Here is a 25,912-nt window from a genome sequence, read left to right as displayed (position 1 = left end):
ATCCACAGTCGTAGTCCAACCTTGAGAAGAAGCAGAAACGAAGGGTGCTCCTCAGCACATCATCTCCTTTCCCATTTTGGTTCCTCGTGCTGTCACAGCCTTACTCCCAGAGCCAAGGCTTGCTGAAAGCAGAGGCAAACACAAAACGCCCTTCCAGGTGTGTTTCTCCAGAACAACCAGACTCCAAGTAACGTGTTCTAGACAGGTGAGCATCTGGAATATTGTGTTAATGCATTCATAATCCCAACCACACACACTTTATGATCCCTACAGCATTTATTCTCACAGCATTTCTGAAGGCACAGAGAGAAAGCCTGGCAGGTAACACACCTTTGGCAAGCTGTCCAAGTAGAGTGCCTGCACTGCTCACCCAAAGTTCAAGTGCTTGTCTGGTCCCTGAAGATGACGGGCTCTGCTTTCTGCTCCGGTGCTTGCTCTTTCATCACAGGTGGAAACAATACTGGAGCTCATGCACAGGGAGTATAACTCTAAAGCACGAGCAATCAGGGACACTATTGTGTCCAGAAGAGAAGTAAAATCCAACGGAAACACGTTTGCTCCTCCGAGAGGAGCACAACCAACCTGTTTTCAAGTTATTAGCAAACAGCACCTTACAGAAGGAAAACCCCAGATGCATTACCCAATATAACAGCTTTCAGAGCAGGCATGAAGCTTGCTTACTGTCTCATGCAATAGTCAAGGGAGAGAAGCAGATTCCTGCAGCAAGCCAGCACCTTGCTGGCTGAGAAAAGCTAGGGAGGTCTCTTTGAGAGGTGAAGGGAGGGCCCAGCTACTGCCTGGCAGGGTTTCAAGGAGCTTGAAAGATTCAGACTAAATCTGCTCACAGAGGCTGCTGAACCAAAGCAAGCTTCTTGTCTTCTCTCAGATTTGCCCAGCCCATGGCCTTGGGACCACTCCGGTCTTCCTAATATCTACTCCAAGACCACAGAAGCATCGAGATGAACAGGATCTTAAAGCACATGGAATTATAATATTTATAAGGAGGCCAAATTTCCCCCTAGCTCCAAGCAGTTCAGCTCTGTAACGCTATGTTCTTTTCTGTGGCTCAGCTCTAAGGAGAATTTGTGTCTAAATCTGACCAGTGCATTCATTTAGTACCACTTTGGAAAGGCAAATTCTGTTTTTAGTGCACAGCTGAGATGAGATGAACTGGCAGCAAGGGCTCCTGATAGATCCTTTGAGAAGGATTTCTTTCTAAAACCATCTTGTTCATAAGAAATAGCCAGACTGGTTTGCCTTTTTGTTGTTTTTTGTGTACAAAACCATTGCTATGACCCCAGGAAGGGCAGATTGCAACACTTCAATGAGAACATAGTCAGATACTGGCATCTAGAAACAGCACAGTGGGTTGGTTCTATGCTCCAGGGAGGACAATTTTGGAAAACTAAGAACGTAATGAAGTGGGTTACTAGTTCAAAGTATTAAAACCAACCATGTGATGGATTGAAGGTGGACTGCTGCCTATATACCATAGGATTTTGTATCATCTCAGTCTATGACCAACTCTTCAGCATGGTGGACAGAGAGAGAGCAGTTGACTAATCCATGATCAGTCAGGAAGGTTCATCTAGGAAGGTTTCACTGCCAGGTATTGTTAACGTGAGAGAAGCCATCAAGAATTTAAGCAAATGAGTATTTCGTGTGTGTGGGAAGAGCAGAGGCAAAAACAGCATTTTGTTTGCTGTGTGAAGAAGCGCATTTGCCAACAACGCGTGTTCGCCCTCTTTCCCCACGTGGCTTAACTCATCCGTGTGGGTATGAACTTCCCAGCCGTTAATTACAGAGCAGGGTGCTTCCATTCTGAATGTGAGATCCAACTTGCAGCCTCATTTTTGCTTTCACCCTCTGCGAAAGAACGATTCCTCCTTTTTAAGAGGAAAAAGAAAATGAAGAGTCAGAGCAGACTGTTCAGAGCTAATAGCAAAGTAGGATAGTACAAAACCAGGTTCTTTTATATTCCCAGACTGCTGGGCTGAGGAGTACCAATATTTCCTCACACCCAACCTAACGCAGGAATGAAACCCACTGGCGCAAACTCGGTGACTCAGCCACTCAAGCCAACTTCACTCCTGGAATGCTGCCACCGGTTCTGCGGATGATTCACACCCTCGCACATGCTATTAGACAAGTGCCTCCTATAAAATAATAATTAGCCCCAATAACAAACATCCTACCACACAGCACTGGTGCAGCGCGAACTGGATTTTCGCGAACTATTTTATTTCGCATCTTCTGCTGCTTTCATTACGTTTTAATTAAAGCTGCATCACGAGAAAAATTAACCTCGGAATAACCTCATTAGACATCCAGAGGAAAAGCAATGTAGAGCAATGTGAAATTCAGCAGGGACTGCAGATGGTGGATTTGTAAATCAGGCTCTGCTTCAATTCAGCACTTGAGCAGAAAGCTCACCTCTTCAAGAAATTACAACTGAACGAGAAGATGCCATGAAGTGGACCTCACTTGTGCCACACCATGACCAGGAGTGCAGATGACAGATTTCTCTGCAGTCTTTATACAAAACATTTTTTTAATTGCAAAACTCAGAACAAGTTAATACCACGGAGAGCACAAAAAGTCTTGGGGCTAGGCACTGGGTCAATGCATTACGGCCTGCTTCTCTACTCCAACAATCCCTTTCCTTCAGCTTCCCTCCTGCTTCTGGGCAGGTTATCCCAGGAATTAATGGCACTGCTGAAGGCAAGAGTTGTACCCATTAAAACACTGGCATCAGCTTTGCCATCTGCACAATCAGAATCTCTCTTCCTCCTTTCTAAAGGGACAAGGAAGAAGTTTTTTGCCAGGCAAGATGAGATCACAAGTGTTTCTAGTCCAGGATGGCTCCTCCACGTGTGCTGGGTGGCAGCAGGGCGATGTGGTGATGGGGATACGTGTGTGGGACCTGGCACCTCCAGCCAGGCAGCGATTAGAACAGGCTGTGAAACGCCACATCAGGTATTCGATATCTCAGCAATGTTTGTGTCAGCAAGAACTATTTGACTTCGATCATTCTTATTACCCAAATCAGAGTATAATCCCCTTTCTTAACATTAGCAAGCTCTGAGCCTCGATGACTTCCCGTAGCACTGAGTTTTGTCATCTAATCACCTGCTGGGTAAGAAAAAGCTTAAGATTGATTTTACTGTCTTTCCTTTTCCACATCTTCTAAGCATGCAGATACTTCTCTAGATCATTACTATTCTCCGGACTTATTTTTTTCTTCCATACAAGTTTTGCATAATTCTTTGAGATAGATTTATACATACAGAATGGATCACTAGGACACTGCCAGAGCCTCGATTCATCTAGAAGATGTTAGTGTACCTGTTTTCCTGTACTTTTTTCTGGTTCCTTTTGTCTTGTCTTCTTGAATTAAAACCAAAAAACTTTTCCTATCAGGTATCAGCAGGCTGTTGTCCAAAGGTAGGACCTCCTATTTTCGTGGAAAACCCAATTAACTTTTGGAATAAGATGATCTGTAGAACACAGGGAACGCTATTTTCCTAACAGTCAACCTGGAAAAATGAAACCTCCACTTACCTCTGCCCACCAACGAACACCAGAGCACAGCTACAAGTCCTTCAACGTGCTGAAAAGAACAGCGAGCAGCACGTAGCACAAAATATTGTCGTTTGCTTGCCTGTGCTTATTACGGCAGTAAATAACCAGCTGCCTGCTACTCTTCACATATAACCTCAGTGTGGAGGCTCACTGTAAACACAGAAGCACTGCTCAGCCTGACAGCCTTCCATCTGTTTGCGGAGGAGATTTTATAGACGGATATATGTGCATGCGTAAGCTAGCTGAGGAACTTAGCTACTGTGAAAATCCCCAGCAAGTGACACCACGGAAGGGGGCTGTGATGAAATGAAGGAAGCAATGAAGGCAGGAGGGCTCCAGGATAAAAATTCATGGCCTGTAACCCACACTGATGCTGAATCACAGGGCTACGCTGGTTTGTTTTAAAAAAAAAATATTGTGGATGATGAAAGTGTGCTATATTTTGTACTCATAGTCTGCTCCTAAAGGGTTCTGAGTCACTATTTGGTGTGCTTTTATGCTGCAGTCTCGTCAGCTGCACACCAATGAGCTCAGTTAAGCAAAACAGAGAAACAGGCAAAAAAAAAAAAAAAAGAAAGCCCAGATTAAGTCACACAGAACAAGTTTAAATCCAGTGCCAGACTGCCCACTTATGCCATTTATTTTTGTGATAAGTGCCGGAGCTGTGAGGCTTTAGGAGTATTCATCTGGACCTGACCCACGTGGCGCAAGCTGCAGTAGACGCAAGGAGCCATTAAGAGCTGCACAAGAATTCAAGGGCAGCGACTAAACTACATGGAAGAGAGCAGGAAACAACTCTGCAGCAATCCCCAAAAACCTCTAGCTCATTTTTCTAGCATCCAGTCACACCGTATGCCTGAGAAAAGGCCTGAATGATGGAGATGGGTGCAGCGAAAACCTCCCAGTGAAAAGGAGAAAGCCAGGCTGGGAAAAAAAAAAAAAAAAAAAAAAAGTAAAAACCTTGCTAATACAGTAACGAGGAGACAGCCTTCATTACTGTACAAGCTCAGTGCCCAGGCCGTGCAGGTACTTCACGTAGGCTCATAACTTATCTCACCGACATTCAGACAAGCTCAAGAGACATCCATATTTCAGCACGTGGTGCTCTGGCACATGTTGCTTACATAAGCTGTCCCTGTAAATTGGAAATAAAAGAACATCCCTGATTATTTATTTATGCAGCTCCGGGAGGCTGTTTGCTATCTCAGCAGTAACCCTGACGGATTACATAAAAGCAGGGGCAGAGCGGGAGGAACTCACGCACAAACATGCTCAAACACGGGGCACGATGCAAACCGCTGCCTTTCCACGGGGTGCAGCAGAAGGTAAAGCTTCTCAGCAGGAGCAGCGAGGCCAGGTGCAGGGCAGGTGAGATACACATCCCCCAAAGAGGCACACACTAGAGAAAATCAGAAATGAAAGGAACTGCCAGCAAAACAGGAAGTTTAAGAGAACAAAAATGGAAACAACAGCTTTTAAAAGAGACTTGGGGAGTCCCATTTGTTATCTAGGCATATGACTAGAGTATTAAATCTCCCTCTAAAGCACAAATGCTGCTCACAGCTGGACCACAGGTGATGCGCCCCGAAGCATCTGAGTGAAGATGTTGTCTCATGAAGCTCAGAGACAACTGGAAGCCCTGCAGCATCCTTACGGGGGGCACAGCTGCATTTCAGGCTGATGCAGCTGCACTGCGCCCCCAAATGCCTGAACTAACCTGTGCCAGGCACACGAGAGGAATCAGCCGGCTGGCTGGGATGGCTCCCGTTGTTTTCCAAGGCCATTTGCTCTTTCTGCCTGTTCTGTCCCAACCAGACACATCCTTCATGATTTAAATTGGGATTTTAAGCCGTTCTCGCAGAACTCGGCCACCCACACACGGAGCAATGCAGCTGACAAGCTGAGAGACCCAAGCACGCTCTGCAGACAGCAGGGAATGGTAACGCCGGCTTTACATAACGAGGTTATCGCAGCCACTTCGTGTTCTGCCATTTGCTGGCTGCTCAGCGCAGACACACACGTCTGGGGTCACTTCTGCAGGATCTGCACTGCAACAAGACCGTAACGCCGAGCTGCACAGAGCAGCTTTATTGTAAAAGAAAGGATCCAACATCTTAGGAGACCCACAAAAAAGACTAACGAAGACGAAAGGACCTCATGAAGTGTCACAGAAACAGGAACAGTCACACTCCCATAGAACTTCGTCCAGTTATTTCACTGTCCTGATGATTCAAGGTGTGCATTTTCATTTTTCTTCAGTGAAGAAGAAAACAAAACAGATTTGGTGGAAAGGTTTCGGTTGTACAGCAGCTCTTGTGCTCCAAAGTGATGGGAAACTTTCACGTATACACCAGCACGTTTTGTGGCTGCTGTCATTGTACTATTGCATCTCCTGCTGCTCCCACATACTTGGTTTTATTGTTCTTGTTTTAGATGTATACCAGCATGAAAAGCCCTGCCCATCTTTTACTGGGACAGAGATGTCCCAAGATGAGAGGCAGGGCGCTTGCTGGATCCAAACAACGTGCCAACACTAATCAGCTTCTGTGAAAAAGTAATGTGCTGCAATTAAAATGGTGATCCAAGGTGACAGGGAAAGAGGAAGTGCTGGCCAGCACCCACCAGTGTGTGAAATGTTCCCTCCATCACTGCCATTGCTTCCCAGGCCTTCCCGACCAACAGGAACATCAGGATTGTTCCTAGAGCTTCTCGGCTTTGAAATAACAAAAAATAATAAATCAAACCTAGAGACAGATTAAACAACAAAACCCCTTTTCCATAGGATCTACCTCTCTTTCAACCTCACAGACACTTGAATCTCCGATTTCCCTTTCCTTTTCTACACCTTTTTTCACCCCATATCCTTTCTATTGATACTTCAGCATCCCTGCACAGAGCCACAATATTGCTGAAGGGATGGAGTCAGGCTAGGATGCAGATGAGGCTCTCTGCTAGAGGGCTTTCCATCCTAACCACAGGAAGAAATGGTTCTCCTTGCCTGTGCAAAGCTCCTCGCCTGAGTGAGCAGCAGGTGGTAAAAACAGTCCCTGGGCAAAATCAAGCAGATGAAGCAAAGCAAGAATTTCTCTTGTAAAATTCAAGAGAATCTGATACAAAGAGGAATTCCTCGCTCGTTTCAGATGGCAGCCCAGCATAGGGAGGGCGGCCATCCCAAGCGGACATTCATCTTACAGGGGACCAATAAGTTCAGTCACTGCTTGTCTCCTTCCAGCAGCATCAGCCCGCTGCCAACATCTGGCATCCAGTTGCTCCAGGACAGATTGACCTCCACTGATGACTCCAAGGAACGGGTCTAATGATTTTGGAAAAGCTGAGTAGAACTGCAAAAAAAACAAGTCTTCAACACAGAAAAATCTCTGTACTACACACTCAGCTAAAAACCTATTTACAGCACCCATTAAGGAGGAACCCAAAACAAGGATGAGCTTTTTGGCCATGTCTGCACTACAATCTAGAGCTTTGCATAGCCAGGAGCATCTGGCTGCCATCCCGGCCTGGTATCAGCCTGGATCTTTGTCAATACGAATTCTTCAGGTCTTCTTTTATTTAGAAGCTCTTCTGTGCCCCCACAATATTCAATGGCAGCACGGTGGTTACAAGTGACAGCTGCAAGGCCCAGGCTTTATACAGCCTAAACTTTGCTCATTCTTCTGTAAAAACCACACTTGGATGGTTTCTGTTCCTGACCTACAATTTTCCATCTCAAAAGAAGTCCGCATTTGCACTTCAGAGGGTAGAAAATGATTCATAAAGAACTGAACAGCGTCTCGCTCTCTGTCATTTGCGTCCAGGATTTAATTCCTTTTTTAAAGAGCTAAGGCTCAGTGAGCAGCCTGGGAAGATAAAATCACATTGGCATACGTACGTACAAAATCGCCTCGCAGCCACCTGAGTAACAATTGCCACAATGAAATTACTGCAGCTGGAATTGGATTAGGTCACAGCAACAGACAAACACAGATAGCTGCAACGAGAGAAATCAAAGCAATGACAGTTTAGATCAAGATAAGGGAGAAAAGGCCCACAGGGAGTATTACGCCACTGCCACGGAGCCAGGCGAGATGAAAAGAAGAGCCCCCAGTCCCCGAGGTGTGCAGACAGCTCTGTGTGCCTCTATCTGGCACTGTCAGCACAGCTGGAGCAGCAGCAGGTCAGCCAGGTCGCCTCTCACACCACAGAATCGGTAAAAGATTAATGAGACCTCATATATGTCACACACACACATATATATACACCTATATATCTTCGCATGTGCCCTTAGTGCCCTCTTTATGAATCAGATCATCCATAGTTAACAGCCAGGCTGCTGTCAGTGCAAGGGAAATCATCCATAGTCACTCGCCTCCAGTAGATGGAGCTTTAAGAAAGGCTACAAACACGTTATAATCATGAAATGAGCTATGTTGTGACCTGAAAGCAGGCACAGCCCTCACGCAGCCTCGTTTCTGAAAGGCACACCACTAATGGCCTGCTGTCATGGCATTTTATACAGATACAGGTTGCCCTCCTCCCTCGACATTCAGTAAATCCCTGCGCTTGCTTCCGAAGCAGGAGCACATTTCATTTCCTGAACCTGGCTCATAGGCCTGCCTGACCTTTGTAAATCACTAAAACACCATCTTCACATTTTCCTTTTGCCATTTTGAAGCCTAAGCCGGACCCTAGAGCCTCACAACCAGGAAAAACCAGAAAAGCACCTCGGAAAACACAAGGACTACAAGCACAGCAAACATCAAAGGCAGGTGCTGAGCAAACATCTCATTGAAACCTGCGCCAGCAGGGCTTTGGAAGCAAAGCCAATAAAAGCCATGAAGTTTCCCAAAATAAATATCCAGCAATAACGCTTGACTTAGGATCAAGCTGAAGACCCAGCACACGGCAGAGGGGAAGGGGATGACATTTAGGATTTCTTATCTTTAATTATAGGTGGACAAAGTAAATATTTTCATGCTGTTTTGGTGACAGCAGGTTGATGGCAATGCGCACACGATGGAGGAATGTCGGGGGAAAACCACTGTGGTTTTAGCACTGAATAGACACAGGAGCGAAAGCACAAAGGCACGGGATGTTACAAGGGAAGGAAAGGAGAGAGCAAAGCATGCAAGCAGACTGCAGTGAGCGAAAAGACCAGGAAAAGAGCAAAAAGACAACTCTGACCTACCTGCAGAGCTCCTAGGCTTGTATTACAGCCAGTAAGAGACCTTTCAAGAGAAAGGTCTGTTTTTCAGATCACTGTACTAACTCAGGCACAGCTCAGTGCCCTGCAAGGAAAGCCTTTCCTTCCTCTAACACAGCTACCAAAGCAGGGAGGCAGTAAAACCACCAAGCAAAACGATGCACAAAGAACTAAGAGCAAGGACTCCAGCACCTTGATAGGCTGCTCTGAGCCATGTCACAGACATCACCCTGTGCACAGTTCTTGCCCCACATCCCTAGAAGATCACTGAAAAGCTGGAAAGGACACAGTAAGGGACAGACCAAAGATAGCTGAAGTCACAGGGAGGCTTTTCAGTGACATAAAGTTCTAATACACTGAGCTTCTTTAACCTGTAAAGAATTCTACAGAGAAAGTGTAGGATGTCTGTAAGGCCACAAATGGTTTGGAGAAGGAATCAGCAGCCATCAGTCACTGGTTCTCAACCTGTAGGAAGATTCAGGGGAGCCAAGGGAGTCAAAGACACACCGCCAGTGCTCCCCCACAGCCCCACTCCCACATGGTGAGCTGTCCACAAAAAGTCAGACAAATTCCTTGAAGGCCCATTCATCAGGAGCTACTGACACACTGACGTGTCTGTGGCTCCTAGATCAGGAGTCCTGGTGAGCTACAGGCTTGCAGGGATGGGATCCCTTCTGCCTGCACTGCTACCTGCTGCTAAAGACAAGGAACAGCTCAAGGCATCTCCACTCTGACCACTCTCATACAATCGTGTCCAGTATTTTATGTCTTCAAGATGCTGCCTGTTCCATTGTGCATCAGCTCGAATGGACCAACCTAAATAAATCCAAATTTGACTCGTGTGAGGCCTGTTCAATCAGGCGGACACCTCACATCTTCTCAGCAAGGGGGTTCAGAACTTCCACATGAGGATTTGGAAGCATTTAAGAGCAATCTCCACAAAGTGAATGTTGCCTGAAAAAAGGTACAATAACCCCACACACTTCTGCACACAAGAAAACAAAAGCATCACTAAACAAATATTTTAGTAACGTAAGGGATGCCGAAACGTGCATCCAGTACCTAAGCCTTGCCTTGTACAAACATTTGGCAGCTCAGCATCAGGGCTCTAGATCATGCAGTGCACCACAACCACCCCACATCATCTTTGTGACACGTGCTCTTTACATTTAAAATTGGAAAATAACCCGGAGTTACAGGCTACTTCAGAAACACAGCTTGTTCTCGATGGTGAATGGGACTAACGTACAACCTGACTCACGCCTTGCTGGTTCTGTTGGAGTACTTACTGTTCCCTGCACTTGTTTCACCTTCTCTGGCCAAACAAGCACCAAATGAACTTCCTTCAGAAGTTTAAGAGAACAATTCTCTGTACCTGGCTCGGGGAGGTGCACAGCCGGGCTGTTCTGTTATCCTAGAGGAAGGACAGAGCCTCCCCTGTCCTCTGCAGCACACATTTTAATTAAGTAAATACTAATGGTTTAGCAAAACCAGCTGATTTTCACAGAACATAGATGCACCCTGAGACACTGAAATCTGCAAGGCAAGTCACGTGCCCCAGTTTTTCTTCCCTTACTTATAAGGACAGTGCTTTAATTCTCCTTAAAATAGGATTAGTTTTCTTCTCCAGTCTGTGCGGAATAAAGCACCAGCTTTGTCCCATCCAGGATTTATTTTTGGCTGGATGTTTTATATAACAAGCCTGAAAAATTCATTTACAAAAGATGCAGAGACCTTCAGAGCGGTGCTGAGCACTTCGTTTTGTGTCATGCAGTTCCCCTGAATTCCTTTCATGTCACGTAGCATGAATTCTACTTTGCAGCTTCGTTCAATGCTCAACAGAACCGTGCCACAGAGTTAACCCTTCAAAGCTCACTCAAGCTCCAGTTACCACACCTGTGGGCACGGCCACAGCTTCAGAGGAGCTGGATAAATTCACATCAGCTGAGCACCTGCCCCCCAGGATCACCAGGTCTATGTAAAATTTAGGATCTGGAACTTCTCACCATTGTTTTCTATTGAAAAGAGTGGAGTTTTAAGAAAAAAATAGGATTTTGTTTATATTTGAGTGTACGTGGTTAGAAATCATAAATAAATGAGTACCCATTCTTGCTTGAACACGGGTGCTTCTTTGCTTTTGCTAAGCTAAACAAATCACCTACCTTGACAAATAAGTTGATGCTGACACCAGCATCAGGGATGAAAGAAGCGTGAGTTGCTAAAAACAGAAACTTTGGGAAGGCAAAGAAGTGACAGCTGCATGCAAAAACCAGCATAACCACCAAGTTTTAAAGACGCTTCATTCTCCTAACAGACTCAGATCCTGGTATGGCTCTAATTGTAATAGACAGATATAGGAAGGCATTCCCAGACAAAAATATTTCACCTACTGGCAAAATAAGCCACATAATGCCAAGAATCATGCACTAAACAGTGAGCAGCCAACACTCCTACCTTGGGAAAGGGTTAGCGTCTTTTCTCAGTGGCAGGCAACTACCACAGGACTGAGCTCACTACACGGCATACATCTGCACCAGGGGAAAACAAAACAAAAAGTGTTCAGCCCATCAGCTCCAAGTAGGCAAGGTTGGCAGCTCCATAAATGAGTCACAGTGCTCAGTAGAGGGCAGCAGGAAACAAAGCATAACCGGTGAAAATCCAGGAATTCTCAAAACAGGGGCCGCAAGCTTCAGCCAGTCAAAAGCAGCTCTGCACAGGTCATCTACCTAGAAAAATACAATTATTTCTGAAGGTGTTGGGGCTCCCAGTTCAATTGGAAGTACATTTGAAAGTGGAAAAACGTTATCTTCCTGCAGTCCAGGATGACTTTTCATACTAGCACAAACCCCCTTTGTACAGTACCCTCAGCTTCATCTTCACATCAAGCCAAAAAGCAAGATACCCTTTGGGCAGCTTCTCTCTCATGGGTAAAGGGAAACTGGCAGAAGTTTTTCTATCTACAGCAGCCAGGAGTACAAGAAAAAGCCTTTTTTAGCACAGCTGTGGCTCCTTCTGAAAGTGATTCAGAAGATCACATATGTTTGGGATATAAAAAGCTAACACTGACCCCTTAAAATGAGACCTTATATAAAAGTCTTCAGTCTTCTGGCGGTCCTCAGCAAGGGCAGACAAAAAACCATTCTGGAAATTCTGCTACTTTGGGAAATTACAGCCAAGCTGTCATTTCTATACCAAACAATGAATGAATACACCGAGTTCTGGGCTGAACTCTATCTCCAAGCACCCGTCAAGTGCCAGCCCTGAAAGGTTGCTGCTGACATGAAAAGTACAGCCTGCTCCTTTCATTTTCAGCTTCTACGTCAGCACTTGTGCACAACTCCCCTACAGAAAAAGCACAAACCATGCCAGGCTTCTTCAGTAAACACAACCCGGCTCTGCAGAAGAGATTAAGCAACTCTTGACAGGCAGGTAGACACAGTAAACAGAGGAGAGCATTTAAGGACACATCAGAACACATGCACTGACATTAATGTGACTCCTCGGTTGCTAATAAAAGACACCACAACTCGCTGCAAAGCTAAGCATGTAATTTTGGTGGGTATGTGCAGTGTTTTTTTCAGAGAACTCACAATTGCCTACAGAGCTGAGAGCTGTGTTAGTGTGGAAACCTCTGCTTTGATTAACACATGGTTGACTTAAAAAAAATAGTCCAAAAACCATAATTGCTTTTATTTTTTAAACTGGGATATCATCTTGATCAGGTCTACTCGCCTCAGGATTTTAGCACAGCAGCAGCGCCACGGCTCAGACTCACCCGTTTCACCCAAGCCTTTCTGGATCCAGGCCATGGAGAAATGCTCTTCGGTTCCGCGCCGTTTCCCCCATGCCCTCGCCAGTAGTTAAGCACAGCCTGTGTTTGAAGGAAGCCTCGGAACAACATCCATCAAAAGGAACATACAGCCCGGCTCCCCACAGGGGAAAAGCAATTAATACCCTAACGTTACTTTTTCCAGAAGCCACTGCTCTGAGAAGGCTGTAACCCCACATGAAAGGCAGGGCACGCTGCTGACTGCTCCGTCTTGTCATATTCCTGTGCTGCTGCCAGCACGAGCAGCTGTCCCCCCCATCTCAGCCACACAAATATTCTTGTGGCTGCCAGTTGTGGACAGATTCCCTGAGCTGCCTCCTCGTGGGGCTGCCTGAGCAGCAGTGCCAGCGCTAAGGATGGAGCAGGAGCAAGAAGCAGGGCTGGTTTGGGATCCTTGCTGCGTTAGAGAGCTCGCAAGAGCCTGTGGAAAATACCCAACATCTGGGCTCAAACACAAAGCAAACTGCAAGAACAGGAGTAGTGACTTTGGAGATGGTAACTAAAGGTTGGAGGCCTCTATTCCCCAAACTGGCATTTTTCTGAGAGCAAACCATTGTTAAGAGCCTCCCCTATCACACAGTGAATTATTTCTGTCCCCCTGTTCCACCCAATTGCTTCAGCATCCCTCCTTCCTCTTCTACTGTCATCCTCCCCCTATTTTCTTCGTTCCTGTGACACATTTCCCACCCATCTTTCCCTTCCCCTGGGTGTCCCCCTCTACCCACCCATTCTCCTGAGGATGGATCTTTCTCACAAACTTTTCACGACAAAGAAAGAGACCGAAGGAGAAGCTGCAGGACACGCGAGGAGGCTCATCCCTCCCCGAGATCACAAGCTCCAGCCAACAGCCACGCAGGCAGACTGATGCAGAATAGAAACACCATAAATAACGAATGGGATTTCTTTTCTAATTATTTTCCAGCATAAGGGGGTGTATGAGAAAAAAGGAAGCAGACCAAAAATTCACCGATCCAATTTAATTTTCTCAGCTACATAAACACTTGAGCTCACAACAGTCGGCTAAAAGCACGCTTATCTGTTAGGAGAACACAGCCCTCGCTCCCACACTAATCCTGAAGCCATTCATCCATAGATATTAGGTATTCAGACTCAGATATTCAGCAGTTTTTCCACAGAACTACTCTGTTCTTGCCTCGGGATACCTGCTATCCTGAGGCCCTCTTTCCCTGACTAATGGGAACCACCTTCTGCTGTTACGGGTGATGTACACTCTCCAGATTAATAACATCTACCACTAATGACCCAGGCACTAGGCATACCTCCGTGTTCACCTCCAACTCCCGGGGCTGGGATGGCACAATATTTTGGTCAGTCTCAGTCCGGCTCGTGGCAGACGTCAGATAACCCAGCTTGTGCTGTCACTCTGCTGCTCTGCTAAGGAAGCTGTCACATTCCCGGAGACCCAATGGCCTTTTGGAAGTGCTTTTGAATCAGAGGAAGATCCCCACCCCTAAAATACTATTTCAAGTCTGATGAGAAGACCCATTACCCACACTGTCCAAGCCCCAGAAGAGTCTTCTGATCACACAGCTTACAGGGCTGCAAGCTATAGCCACAACGGATCCCGATTTATTTTATGCCACGGAACAGTTTTCAACGTGAAAACAAACAAGCAAAGGAGCTCCCTTGCCCAAGACAGAACTTGCCTGTAAAAAAGTCTGCCAAAGGCAGATTGTTTTTAAAAGACTCCTGCTTTTTGCTGCTACACTGACCAAACACAATGGATTACAGAGCTGAGGTGGAATCAAAACAGAGAGTTTCAGGGGGTGTGCGTAACAGTTTGACACATAAAAAAGAAAGGAATGGGAATGTTCAGAGCACCAGCTGGGTCTGATGTGACACTTGGTTACTTCACCACCAGGAGCACAAGGTAAGGAACTATTCTACACTGCACATCCCACAGTTACCACAATTGTGTTTGTGTTTTTTTTTCCAGCTGTGAGGTGTCTCCAAAACAAGCGATGAAGGAGAAGGCTCCTAAGCCCACTCTGCCCTTTTCGGTACATCTGGAATCCCTGAAAATAGCAGGGAGTGTTGGAGACAGCAAGGGTGAAGGGCCTGGCATTGCAGCATACCAAGCTTTTTTTCCAGTACCAAGCTTTAGCAACATACTCCATGCTGCCAACAACCCGCCCCAATGCTATCATTTGGGCTGCAGGCTGCGTATCTTCATTTCCACAAACGTCACCCCAACTATGCCCCAGCCCAGCCTTAGGACTGAGGAGTGGCCATAACGTTCTTCTCTGCATCCCATTCATCAAAGCAATCAAGTCCAGATGCCCCGAGACACACTAAAGGGTGTTTGAGAAATTAAGCTGCCCTACACATTGTGGTAACTTTCTCACAGCTCCCAGAACTTCTTCGTACCTGTGACACAGGGCTTGTGAAATCTCAACAGACAAAAGCCCTCCAGCCTGTCCCACCGTTACAGGAACTTCCCCATCCTCACGTGAGAGGAAGAAGGCTTGCTCAGGACATTCTTTGTAGTGGTGGTCAGCACTTACTCACAAAAAATAATGCAAAAACCTCAAAGCAGACTTCATTATTCTTCTAATGAGATATGGATCGTGGCTTCACTGTAAAAAATTTGCAATAGTAGCCTAAGACACGTGACTTCCTCGTCCACAAAGGGAAACCTAGCAAGGATTGGTATCTAGTATTTGCAGATTTTATCACAGGTTCTGCATGTCCCACAATTAGAGGTGAAGACAACTGCACTAGCAAGTAGTGAACATTGACTGAGCTAGACTAGTTTGACTGATCCCACTGCTGCCCCTGTTTAGCATGCTAAATACCGGTATCCCCACTGGAAAAAGAAACAAACAAACAAAAAAAAACACCTCATGCATTTAATTCCAAGCAGAATTCTTGATTCTGCAAGGCCAAAACAAGCCACCTGCTGCCTGAGGATGACAAGGCACCAAACTCTACTTTTACACGACTTAAAACTACAAAGTAATCAGAAACATTATCAGCCACGTTACACCTGCTCAGCCTGCAGATTTGCCTTGACAAACCATCTTCTCATATTATTTGCGATCAGATTCACCCACACAACATTAAACATAATTACCACACCCCTGCCATATATTTGTACTGGCTGGGCTGAGGGGTGTTTCTGGGCCACTGCATTTTGATTTAACACTTCTTGCCATATATTCACACTGGCGAGGCTGAGGGATGTAGTAATCAGAATGTGTCAGACATCAGTTGATCCCATATATGCCATTATTCCAGAGAACCTGGAGTGGTGGCTGGTCTAAAATGCTATTTCTGCAGAAATCAGCCCCCTTCGAACAAGGGAACTGCTGCCTCCCAGAGCTGAACTGAAGCAGCTCCTCACATTCGTGTCTTAGCACCAGCAAACATTCTCTCCTGTATTATTCAAGCAACAGGCTACAAAGGCCACGTCTTGAGCTCATTAGTGGAAGATACATGGTGAGCACACGAAGAGCAAAAGGGAAGAATCGGTGTTGATTAATAGTAATTTGAGACATTATTTCCTCCTGATGCCTGTAGGGTTGCTCTGTGGGCTTGTTCAAGTAACCCTCTTCCTCTGAGAGCACACAAAACATGGATAAATGGTGTCATCAAAACAGCAGCAGCTGAGAGCATTCTCTGAACTGCTCTCCTATGTCTCATCAACCCACAATGTACATTGCATCTGTCAAGCTAGAACGGACTGTACTTCTGGTAAACCGTGTTTTAAGACAAGGCAAGTACACCTGTAACTGACCACTGTTACTCACTCCAGTGACGTGCACAGATAATGCACTGGATAAGGAAAGACCACGTGAGAAGGCAGAAGCTGTTACCTGGGAGTGGAGAGGGAAAAGAATCCGGAGAACGAAAAGGCTCCTCACTGCTCTCAGTGCTGCTTGAAGGCTGGAAGATCTCTGCTAGGTCACAAACAGAAACAGAGGGCAGGTCCAACACGCTGCTCTCCTCCGAGTGGAGGCTTGGTGATGGCTCTTTTCCTTCCATGGGCCCGCTGCAGAAACACGGAGTTGATTGAGCAGTGTTTTTAGAGCATGAAAATCTGAGCAAAAGACAACCTGGCATTTCTGTACTGCTCTGTCAGCTGAGAAAAGCTGTTTTATTGTATTGGTACTGACTTTAAGAAAAGAGCAAGATTAAAACAAAACAAACAAACAAACAAACAAAAAAAAGCACAATCCTCAGCCCTACATTGGATAAGTAGGAGCCCACAACGTATCTGGCTTTCTTAGAGGCTTCCCAGAAGTACAGATTCAGTCGCCAGCCCTAAAACAGCCTTACACCTGTAGCAATAACAAATAGGAATTGACCTAGTACCTGCTGCAAGGCCTCATGCCAGTAAGACTTCTCAGGCAGGAGCTTCACTGAAGCACATACAGTGAGAATGACAATGAGATTGAGTGAGGTAAATGTGAGCTGAAATTTTGTTCTCCTCCCTCACTTAAGTAACAGATGATGCTTTTCACAGGGGAAAAAAAATGTGGACAGAACAAAAATGTTTCTCATTAGATGTGAATTTAGTTCCCAGCTCTTACAGAGACGACAGGAGATTTTGCCCACATTCCTTCCATCATCTGTTTTGTCTACTTACACATAGTACAAAAAAAAAAAAAAAAAGCAGATTGTGTCTCTGCACTGCCACCTCCACTAGCTCACTAGCTGTATCCTTGTGCCATCTTGATAAAGAACAATAGGGCAGAGAAACCAGATCTAGTGGACAGGCAATGGTTCAGGACCCTATAGACGCTAATTTATTTCCTTTTTTATAAGGAAATATACTGCTTTCTTAATTTTACCTCAGGGGTTTCATAACAGTAATAAATGCTACAGTCACAGGGGTGAAAGAAACCCCTAGGAGTGGTTAGCATTGAAAAAGTTAAGTGAATAACCCCATAAGGTTTTTATTTAATAAAAAATAAAAAATAAATAATTCCTCAGGTGCTTCTGTCCTGAAGAAACTTGTAGCTAAGACACACCTCTGACCTTTGCAGAATGCTGACCAACCTGCTAATGAGCAGAGTGAAGATGTTGGCTGTGATACTGGAACCCAGCTGCCTCGCATTGGAGGGACAAGCAAGGTCAGTGCATTCATGGAAACTTTCCACAGACAACAGAGTGGAAAATTAAAAACAAAACAAAGGACACAATCCTCCCCCCACAGTTTCTTTACAGACAAGGTTCTCCTCTGTTGTTCTTCATGCCCCAAATCACTGATGATCTGGGCATAAGGAAAACAGAGAAGAAGAAATGTGCCTCCAATTTGTTTTCCTGCTTGATGCTACTTTTTAAATACATAAATACTTTACAGAAGTCTAATTCAGTCCTTGGTCTGAAACAAACAAAACACCCACAACTCTATCCCTCCAAGGGCAAATGGGAGATTATAGCAAGAGGAGATGCTGCTGTAGTACCACAGCAGCCTGAGGCTGATGTTGATATGTGTGGGCTGCTGGGATCCCGGCCTTCCCTGCTAGCTGCCTTGGCCAGCCTCTTTCCTTGCACTGCCACAACAGGGCTAACAACATGGGCAGCCATGTGATGATCAGGTCCAAACAGTTCTTCTCAATTAAAACTAATCACTCCCATCCCCCCCCAAGTTCTCTCTTAGATCAGATCCCTCCATTTCTCCAACTTCAGAGTGTACTTTGACCATGTAAAGAAATGTAGGCCAAGGTTGCAGTGGTTCTACTTCCAGAACTGATGGAGAGATTTGTTTGTGAAGACAACCAAGATCTCAGCTCAGCCCTGGGCCTTCAGATGCGTGAAGAGACACACTATTACCCCTGTGCCATACCTGGGAATAGCACTGATGTTGGAGCAGTCACCTGGGACAGGTGCCAAGAGCAAAGAGCTTGTCACTGCTTCAGTATCCCCTCCTTCTTGGTGGTTTGTCAATCTCAGCTCGCTGGAATGAAACAAACAGTCTGGTTATATGCTTTGCATCAGCTGATCAGGCTGACTGGATGGTGTGACCTTTCAAAAGGCATATACCAGCTGAAGTCAACAGTCAGTCACCACACATACCTCTGTTTGTCAGGCCTGGCAGAGAGAAAGATATTTTCTAGGAATCAGAAATAGCATATCTAGTAATGCCCTTATGCCTTCAGACGGTGATGGAGACCTCCTGGAAAGGTGCAGGTACATGGTAGAAATAAAGCCAAGACTTTCTTCACAAGAAGCTGCCAGATGGGCTGTTTACTCAAAACCAATAAAGAAGTAAAGCGAACTACTGCTGACACCCTTCCCTCCCACTAGTGGATGCACAGGTTATTTCCCCACCAGGTTTATCTAGTAGTGCTTCCATACCAACACAGGCTTACATCAAGCTTTTACCAGGAAGAGAGCAGCAAAATCCAGGGTGCAGATACAAGCCATGGGTCCAGGAGACCAAATCCTGTCCGCTCCCCACTGCCATTACCTCAACACTTCAAGCCAGTGATTAGGACAAACATACTTCCAAGAAACTGGTGTTACCTTCTGACCACCCTCAACCTGTGGCAGGAACTTCCCACACAAATGCTTTTTGTTGCTCCTGCACAAATATAGGAGGCAGATGGCATCCACAGGACATTACAGGCACAGTGGAAGGTGTGAGGCACTGGCATTACCAGCTGCCATGTTCAGCTGATTTAGGGGGATGGAGGACAGGAGCCCTCTTGAAGCAGCCTCCTCTCTTTCCATCCAGAGATGCAGTATTTCAACAACTGCTCCAGTCTGATCAAAGCCCTGGGTGCTTTGCAGAGAAGGGAAACAGGAGCCACACAGGGCAAGCTGAAGGGAGCCAGGGGGAGTCAAAGTCCCCACGAGCCTGAACCTCCACAGCCCCGAGGGGGGGAGCTATGGCTGCTGAGGTGTCTATGTCCATTCCCCCCAACCTTCCCCCCGCTGCTGAGGAGAAAAGCATGCTGCAGCACCCGACAGACAGCAAAACATGGCAATGGGGACGATAAGGGGAAATCCAACCCGCCCCGGGGCCGGGACTCACCCCCACCACGCCCGAAGGCCGGGCAGGACGCGAGGGGGCCGCCCGCCATGTCGGCACAAGGGGGAGGTGAAGCGGGCGGAGCCATCTTGGTTAAGGACAGGCGGGGCTGCTGCGGGCGGGCTCTCTGTAAGGGGGGGCGGGCAAAAAACAGATTAAAAATTGGTAGTTTTGGTGTGGCCACAGTAATTAAAGTAGTTTGAGGCTTGATTTTCCTCAGAACACGCAGTTTTGATTTTTTTTTTTTTTTTGGTGAAGTCAGCGAGGAAAGGGTTTCCCAAACCACGCCACTGAGTTCCTGTGAGGTGGGAAGAGGAGCCTGGCGTCCTGTGGCCGGGCGATGCCAAACCACCTTGGTGCCTCAGCCCTCCTGCATGCTTCCCTGGCAGCCTGAACTCTGCAGGAGAGACCTGAGAGGGCTGCCTGACACACGACAGTCCAGCTGCTGCTTTGCAAAGCAGCCGGGCAACGTACAGGGGTCTAAGGTGCCCCCTCAGCACCCGGTCATTTTACAGCCCCGTTGTGCAAGCCCCAGCCCAAGGCTTTCCTAGGAAATAAAACACCGGCCATCCCGGCACAGCACAGCCGGCGGAGGTCAGGGAGCAGCCCTGGCTGTTGTCTGAGGCCACAGGGTGGCCTGGCGGGCGGGAGCGCTGCCAGCCGAGAGCTGGCCGGGCTTCTTGGCAAGCCGACCGCCACGGAGGCTGGGAAGGAGCTGGTGGCTTTTCCAAGAGCCTCTGGGCTGGTGGCAAAGTGGTGTGTTTAAAGGGAGGTCAATGAAAGGGGAAGAAAAAAAAAAAATAGTAGTCCTGTGGCTGCCAAAAAGGCCTCATTTTGCTCCCAGGTGAGCTGGCACAGGGGAAGGCCCCTGCAGGGACAGTCTGTGAGTCTGGTTTTTAGTGAGAGCAGCCAAGCCTGGGCTTTTGGGCTTAAGAAGAGATGCAAGCCTAGCCTCCTAGGTGGTAACTAAACCCAGGCGCTGCTCTGGTACCAGGCTGTCTTCCCATCCACTATCTGTCACCCATTCTTCTGGGGAGCGGGGTGGCCCCTGTTTTATGAGCTGGAAGGCAGCACACCTTGCAGGGAGCAGGGCTGGAGCTGAGCACGGGAACACACAATGTCAGCAGATCTGCATTGTTTAGTTGTGGGAGCACATGCAGTGCATCCAGAAACCAGCCATCTCTGTGATATCTCCCCATGGGATCATCCGTGCCAGCAAAAAAACTCTGGCAGTGGGGAATTTGGTAGGTACTGTTGGGTCCCCAAAAAATCCAAAGAGCTCCAGAAAGCAGAAGTGACAAGCCAAAATGCTTGTTTACAACATTCTCCAGACTACCGGTTTCTATTTGTCACATTAGGTGGAAATCTCTGACCTTACTTTCATTTCCTTCACAAAAAGAAAGGGGTCCTGTGCCCTCCTGATGGAGCAGTGCGCTCCCCTGGCACCCTGTCATTGTAATCTACAGCCCTTACCTTTATTTCTTATGGACTGCATTATCAGCAAAAAGCTTACATTGGCTGACAGTGCTTAGAGCAAGCCTGCAAGTGCGTACTGTGCTCCTTCTTTTTATCGGTGTGTCAATGTTAACACATGATAAAACTACGCCAGCAGCCATGTCTGGAGCTGGTTAAAACGGAAGGTACATATGAGACAGGAAACTCAGAATTAAGCCTCGTGCTTGATATTTTGTCAAGATCAAACTACTGAGAGGCAAACATGACAAAAAGGAAACACATTTTCTGACTATTGCAGCTCTGTTGCAATGGGAGTTTTCGGTGTTGACAGTTTCAAGGCCAGAGTCCTATGCTGTACAATTTCATGTCATTGAAGCTAGTGTGTATCTACTGACTTACCACCTTAAAGACTTAATGAATAACAATGAAAAAAAAATCTACTTTCATAAACAGCAGACCTAGCATGTTTTTCAGTCCTTTCCTACTGTCACACCACAGAGGAACAACTCACTTCCTCCTTTCACAATTGCTAGAGATGAATTTAATACATGAAAACAGTAGAACAGCTGAATAACTTCTGTACAGCAGGAAGTGCACAGGGCAGGAGGGACGGTAAGAAGACTCAAATGAGGTTGATTTTCTCCCTGTTGAATTAGGCAAAGCTTGTTCTGTGCTTTACTACAAATGAACAAACCAAAGTTTGTAGTTTGTGTTGTTATCCACTTGGAGGTTGCTTTCTCACAACAAATTAGGACCTTGTTCTCACAACTGAAAGCAAGAAAGAATATTGTCATTTAAATCTATTATCTGCATGCATTTTACTTCCCAGCTCTGTTGCTAAAACTGCTGGAAGATCAGGCTGTGCTGGATTCCACTCTAAGGCTCTCTCAGACCCTCCAGATGGTGTTTGGTTGGCCTTTGCTCTGGAAAAGCCTTTTGTGGCTACACCACAAAAGGTCAGAGTAAGGCTGAAAGATGAGCTCTTCTCCACCCTCACCCCCTCCAAAAAAAAAGGATTAGACACCTGGTATTTAGTAATTTTCTTCATGTTCATCATCCCTTCACCTGTAGCTGTGTCCTTCATGTGCTCACTGTAGTACAGCTTTGGCTGCCCTAAAACTCATTGATTTATGCCGCTGTGTTAGCACGTCTGATAAAAGGATATTATCAGTCCCCACACAGATTTGCCTCACACAAGTTTCCAGAACCACATAAAAACACATTGTGTGTTTCATATTTTTTCCACATCAAGGCAATCGTTGAAATCAGCAAGCCTCCCTGCACAGGGTCAGCTCCACTGGAACTGAAATGCTCCTCGTCATCAGCACTGACTCCAATCAGTGATAACTGAGGGGCTAATGGCATTTGGCGTGGCAATTTCTGCCCTGTTCAGACTGAACTATCACAAAGCCCTTACTTCTGATTCAGGTTCCTGGTTAACACCGAGGTCAGTGTATAAACTGTCCTACACGTCTTTCTCATGCATAGTCAAAGAGCCATCGATCTACCAAGTTACCCCAGCCCCATAACCTGTACTCCGGTGACCGTACTTCTCTTCGGGACAGGTTAAGGTTACTTCCAGCAAGCAGTCATCTGCATTGCAAAAAGTGGGTCAGCCAGGCATCTGAAAATCTCTCAGCCCATGCTGGCCTTTTCTTCACTGGCTGTAAGACAAGAAAACTTTTTTGCTTCCTGCTTCGGTAACAAGAAGCTTAAGCCTTTTGCTTGTTGCAATCAACACCCTAAGGTACAGGAAGTTTAAAAGACCAAATGTTATTTCTGCTCTACCACATGCCAGTAAATTGACTTTTTTTCTTCCCCCCTCCCGGGGATCTGTTGCTATGGGTCTGCCAGCAGCATCTGACTTTTTAAGGTGCCTCTTCTGAACTCAGCCTGAATTTGTGGTAGCCAGCTCATGGTTTCTTTGTGTCTTAATGTTGTCTCTTGGGATTTTATTACTTTGGGAGAAACTTGCTCTCCCTTGAAAGAGTAGTTTTCAGTGGTAAAGCTTGAAAATGTGAATGTTCAGCATGTTCCAGCAGAAGCAAGAGTGGAAAGGAAAACTTAAGAGTTAAGAGCACTTCGGACTGGCAGTGTTAGCCTGACAGGGCAGCTTAGAGCCTGAAGAGCTTTCACATGCATGAATCCTGTTTTGCTTCTGACACATTCCTGAAACCCTCTTCTTCTAGTCTATACATAGGAGGAAACGGGAGAAAGTATAAGAACAGCTTGGGTTTGCTGTGTGTGACTGCCCCAGCCCCTTTCTGTTCTGTCACAAAACCTACAAGACCTCTGCTCTGCTTTCCCAACACTCCTCCTTGCCACGATGGCCGATCTACCCTTCCTCATTCACCTCACTCTCATGAGAAACATTCGTGTCCCTTTTTGTCTTCTGGGGCCTCTCATCCCACTGAGTTCTGACAACTCTCAGACCTTCTGAGAACCGTTTCCTTCCAGTGCCTGCGAGTTCCTCTTTACAGCCAATACCAGCTGGGACCTCTGAACCAGCTGCTGCCCTGGCGTTTCATCCAAGTGACCCTTGCCAAAGCTCCCCACTGCTTTCTGAGAAAAAGCAAAAGCATTCCTCTCCCTCCCCTAAAGCTTCCTCTGGTGCGGCCTTGTTGGGGATGTCTTCATCCTGCCACCACTTTGAAGCCATCTCACGGGAATCTGGTCTTGGTCCTCCTCACTCAGAGGAAGCTTTCAGTACAAGCACATTCAGCTGTGTACTCCGCCAACAGGTCCAAGAAACAGACATTGGGTCCAGAAACGAGGGAGCCAAACCTATTTCTTACAGCTCCATACCAAATCCTGCCTCTCTCCTTTTCTGGTGCTCTGATTGCTATTCCCTTTCTTCTACCCTGTTTGCATCTGTTGTCGTTTGAATCCTCTTTGAAGGAGAGCTTTTTAGGATGCGAACACTATTCTTCTTTTTCACCTTAAACTTTCAGCACAGGAGATGCAGACGGAGGGCTCTGTGGGGCCTCTTTCCCTCCTGACAAAGAGCCTTTCTGCATCTCACCGACCATAAAAGAAAAGCACCACGTGAAGCAATGTTAGACACGAAGCACACTGTAGCTAAGCTTTCATCATGGACCCAACTACAACTCGGGGCTGCAATAACTACTATTTGTTTGCTTCTTCCAGCATTCCCCCCTTGCAATATATGTTGATTTAAGTCCCGGCACCCACGCTCTTCCCATGCATTCCTGCTCCTCAGGGATTTTGCACATCCTAATGGCTCTGCTGGTGCCTGTGACACAGCTGCTGTCTGATGGCAGTCCTGTGCTTTGCAGCTGTGATGGAGGAACTATGTGGAAAGAGCAGAGACATTTGGAGTGACAGGCCAGGTCTTACCTAGACTCACCTCTCATTCTCCCTTTGGAGCAAAATATACCTTTAAGCACCGGTGATCTGCTGTTTATCCCATTTCATTCTCAGCTCTATGAACTCAGTGATCTACAGTCTCTTCAGCTTCTCAGCCACCAAACAATCCGCAGCAGTCAGCAACTGGACTCCTAATTCTTTGGCATGGAGTGTGTGCCTGAGTTTCCAGACCTTGTAATCCCTGGGATCTGCATGGAAATTGTTACAGATGGACCTACGTGTGTCTATCCACACAGAAATATCCCCAAAGATTTGTCATATTCTCATGTTCTCATGCTTTTAGGTCTTTAGGGAATTTCCAAAAGATGCTTCCAGCCTGACTTGAAGTAAATAGTCCCAAGAGCACAGGGGACAAAGCCTGGCTTCTCGCCTGGATTTTCCAGTGCCTGCTGCAGTAGAGAGGTCCAGCAAGAAATGTCAGCTGCAGTATTCACAGCATTTCACTACAAGTCCTCCTGTGCTTAGGAGCTGAGCCACCCCCACTGGCTTTCTGCGCTGCTGAAGTCTCTCCTCTGTCTAGTAACAGTTTTGTTACAGTAAGCACATTAGCTCCGATCATTACCTGTCTATCAGATGTGATCGAAGAGTTCAAAAGTAACTTGAGAAAAGCACAACCATGTTGGCTTTCTTTCCCTTGGAATCTATGCTAAAAATAAAGATAAAAGTCGTGTCTTTCATCTAAAGGGCTGCTGTCCTGCGAGTGGGGTTATGGGGAATAGGGAGAAACTGAAGGCCAGAGGGCATGCAGTGCTGGAAGGAAATCACCCTCTACTTACACAGTGCTGTCTGCCCCTGTGGTTCTCTCCAGTGTATTGCTTCAGGAAGCTTCTAACTAGATTTTGCAGCTTTCTGCAAATTGCATTGCTTTAATTAACTGAGGTTCTCGTTCACAAGGCATAGGATTGACAAAGGCTTTGGTATTAATTTCACTCGTCAATTCTTAGAGAGCATCTTTATAGCTTAGGAGGGAAGCTGCAGTCTGATCCTGTTCAGTGCATCTCGATTTGAGATGACAGTCTTATTACCTGCTCCATACATCGTGGGAAACTGTGTTTGGGTGGTTTTTTTTGTTTGTTTGTTTTTTGTTTGGTTGGTTGGTTGGTTTGGTTTTGTTTGTTTGTTTGTTTTTTGTTGTTGTTTTGTTTTGTTTTTGTTTTTGTTTTTTGATTAGTTACACTTTTTCTTGTAATTTTATGAGGTTACAGCTGCCAAGGTCCAGCCCTCCGCAAAGGTCCATTCAAAGCACATCCACTTCTCGTGCCTGTACTCTGAGTCGCAGCTGGAGGACTAAAATCAGGTCCTGCAGCAGTGCCCCTGCACGAAAGGGGCACTATCAGGCTCCAGCTCTCTGTGGAGGCATGCTGCTGATGGGAAGTGGCATGAAAATGCTCGAGTGCTATCAGCTCTCCTCCGATACTCCCCCTGGTCAGGGTAGGGCTCTCTCCATATTATTCAGAGCCTG

The 25,912-nt window shown here is 46.3% G+C and overlaps 1 protein-coding gene across 2 annotated transcripts in view; it reads right to left on the bottom strand.

Annotated features, from left to right (window-relative positions):
- Window positions 1-19,564, bottom strand: part of SHLD1 (shieldin complex subunit 1) — a 36,336-nt gene extending 16,772 nt beyond the window's left edge. For both annotated transcript variants that reach the window (XR_011094373.1, XM_068675552.1), the window contains exons 1-3: window positions 19,101-19,564; window positions 18,421-18,531; window positions 16,445-16,620 (exon numbers count right to left, since the gene is read on the bottom strand). Coding sequence is in view for 1 of the 2 variants with exons in the window: in XM_068675552.1 (XP_068531653.1) it covers window positions 16,445-16,620; window positions 18,421-18,531; window positions 19,101-19,231 (418 nt within the window). In the remaining variant the exon portion in view is untranslated. The remainder of the gene's footprint in view (window positions 1-16,444; window positions 16,621-18,420; window positions 18,532-19,100) is intronic.
- Window positions 19,565-25,912: the final 6,348 nt, after the last annotated feature.

The sequence above is a fragment of the Anas acuta genome, chromosome 3, assembly GCF_963932015.1.
Source record: "Anas acuta chromosome 3, bAnaAcu1.1, whole genome shotgun sequence".
NCBI lineage: Eukaryota > Metazoa > Chordata > Aves > Anseriformes > Anatidae > Anas > Anas acuta.
This window is presented reverse-complemented; position numbering and strand designations above follow the sequence as displayed.